At 35.1% G+C, this 2,728-nt stretch overlaps 2 protein-coding genes across 2 annotated transcripts in view; both read right to left on the reverse strand.

The window, feature by feature from the left end:
* The window catches only part of LOC105623568 (LMBR1 domain-containing protein 2 homolog), a 4,801-nt gene extending 3,377 nt beyond the window's left edge, over nt 1-1,424 (reverse strand). Inside the window, exons 1-4 of the mRNA XM_012204956.1 lie at nt 1,251-1,424; nt 669-1,006; nt 358-568; nt 104-280 (exon numbers count right to left, since the gene is read on the reverse strand). Coding sequence (XP_012060346.1) covers nt 104-280; nt 358-568; nt 669-1,006; nt 1,251-1,424 — 900 coding nt within the window. The remainder of the gene's footprint in view (nt 1-103; nt 281-357; nt 569-668; nt 1,007-1,250) is intronic.
* Nucleotides 1,425-1,494: 70 nt separating this feature from the next.
* LOC105623569 (BBSome-interacting protein 1) lies at nt 1,495-1,716 on the reverse strand. Its single transcript, XM_012204957.1, has one exon. It carries the CDS (start codon nt 1,714-1,716, stop codon nt 1,495-1,497), a length of 222 nt encoding a protein of 73 aa, XP_012060347.1.
* Nucleotides 1,717-2,728: the final 1,012 nt, after the last annotated feature.

A 2,728-nucleotide genomic window follows, 5' to 3' on the forward strand; every position in this document is an offset into this window, starting at 1 on the left:
ATATATATATATATATAATAATATATATATATATATATATATATATATATATATATATATATATATATATATACGTATATATACATATATACTGTTAATAAACCTGTCTATGCAGACGAATTAGAGCTTTTTCAGTAGGTGTATCCGTTGGAGTATCATCGGGCAATTGTCTTCTGTTCATTCTATCCTTCAATTCTGCGGGTATCTTCTGAAAGATTGTTTCCAGATTGCAATGGAATGGATGACCAGGCCCAATGGATATTGTTGCTACCTGCAGTGACTAAATGGCATTTGTTATTCATTATAGTATTTTTCAATTCTTACAAATGTAAATATATTAACATCTTTATTTTGTACCTCGAGAATGTCGTCCACCGTCTCTTCCGCTTCGCACTTGTCTAAACTTAATTTCGCTACCTTGAAATAGCTATAGTTTAAAGTATATCCAGGCTTGCTGGCGTTCCATAATCCTCGAGGTACTTCTACAAGAGCATAACCGAGCAATAAGACTAACAAGAATAAACCCCATGTATTGGACGCAGATGACGCTATGGCTTTCAATTTTTGCCTATAAAATAGTAAACATAATTGTTTATTTCTATACGCATTAGTAACATTTTAAGACTTATATTCAACTTATATTATAACTTCACTTTAATGAAACTCACCCATCGAGATCTAAGCCAGGCTTTAGCGCAATATAGATCAAGAGTATACCACATATAAACAAGTAACTACCATAGTATATAGCGTTATCTATTAAAGCGGATTTTAACTTCCCGCGTATGGTAAAATCTCCTGCTTTTATGTAAGACTGCATCAACGGGAGTATCAACCATGTCAGGCATTGTGATGTCCAGTAAACTATCCTCCATAGATTTGGAAATACATTCTCTGGCACATTAGGCCAAGGTTCTTTACATGTGATAAATGGTGCAGAAGTTGTGTTATTGGGATCTTTAGTGCTGTTGTGTATATTCTGTTCTACGCATTGTCTGAATACGGTCTGTAAACGAAAATATTCTTTTATTTATTTTATTTTTCTATAAAGTAAAACAGAAAGATATATAATCAAAAATGGATACTTTTCATTTAGTAAAAAATAGACACAAAATCGACACAAATAAAATCAATTTATTCCTTTCAAGTATTTATAAATAAAGGCAGAAATATTTATCTATTATCGAATTGAATCTAAATGGAAAGTATCCAATAATTAGAATAAGATCATGTGCTAAACAGATAATTACCGAAGAGACATCCAATGGTAATATGAAGATTATTAATAGAGAAAAGTACCACGCTATCAATACAGAAATAGTGACTGCAATATGATGCCGAAATACATTTCCATATTTGAAGAGTAGAGTCCCAGCCAGTAGGAACGCCACTATGATCTCCGTCAGAAAAGCACCGAGCACCATCTTGTCTTTAATATTTGGTGCAACAGTGATATCCGATGAATTCTATAAGTCTGTAAATACTGCTGAATGCTTATGCACTTGCATTAAGACTATCTTCTGCCTCTTGCGACTCTTTAACTTTGATCTCCGCATCTTTCTGCATCTTCTCAAGTTTTTCCAACGTGACTGATTTCAACGGGATCAACTTCGGTTTACAGAGTATGTAATTCAATGCATCTGTCTGATATAACAGACCTTGTCTTGGCAAGACTATGTCGCACTGTTCCATCTGATTCTCTGTAGGCTCTGACATCTTTGATCAATCTGCGATGTCTCAGAGAATTAACGATCTCTTCATCGTGACATCTGGTAGTAACGCTGTAACGTCAACTGAAGATTAATTTGAGATTTCCATAAGAAAACGATCTTGATTCTAATTTAACTCAATGTATCATTTTCTATGGCGAATGAGCGACAAAAGTCTGTTTACTTGGACTATATTTATCCTCGATCATTATAGTCAGCTGAGAAAAATCAGCAATCAATTCCTTGCATACCTGATGTAAAGTAATTGACAGAACGTTACGACAGAACTTTCTCCTTGCTGCCGTCGTTAAGACAACTCAGATGATTATGCGATTATGCCGCCGACACTGTCACTCCGTAATCGGATACAGGTTGTCACTAGCGGTCACAGATGGTTGACGAACTCGGAAATCATCAGATCTTTACCACAGTGGCAGCGGAATGCGGAACCACAGATCACGAACCATAGTCGTGAATCGAACTGAAAGACAACATCTGGGAATGCTTGGAATAGAACGTTGGATGTCGCGACGCGACAGTGCGAAGCTCGAAACTAACGTCGACGACTGTAGGATCTGTAGATATGTCAGCGCGGCTAGTTAGATAAATTAGATAAGTAATGATACCGAAATTAAAGATGATATAACTGTATGAGAAAAAAAATTATAATTTTCCGGTAATAAGATAATTATAGCATTACAAGGAAAAGGCCCCTATCGAGTTTTTTCTGTGAAGAAAATTTGTCCAGGTCTTTGATAATATTTTATCGATGTAATGAAGTAGATAAATATGATAATTCAGTAATGAGATACACTACAGCTTGTCAGTGTGGTATGATTCGTCATCTTGCGCCACTTCGACATTTGCGATGATAACGAAGTTGTGACTTATAATGATATGCTACCCAGCAAACGAGAATGGATTGAAATGAATTGAAATAGATTCAGATTTTCAGAAATATTGATACACGAATGTTAAAATGAATGCTTTTCGATCCTGAATGCATTTGTAATCATTTG

The sequence above is a fragment of the Atta cephalotes genome (assembly GCF_000143395.1).
Source record: "Atta cephalotes unplaced genomic scaffold scaffold00059, whole genome shotgun sequence".
In the NCBI taxonomy this organism is placed as follows: domain Eukaryota; kingdom Metazoa; phylum Arthropoda; class Insecta; order Hymenoptera; family Formicidae; genus Atta; species Atta cephalotes.

Bases quoted from the DNA above. Each gene is read 5' to 3' on its own strand.
- LOC105623569 (XM_012204957.1), bottom strand. From the start codon at position 1,716: ATGTCAGAGCCTACAGAGAATCAGATGGAACAGTGCGACATAGTCTTG.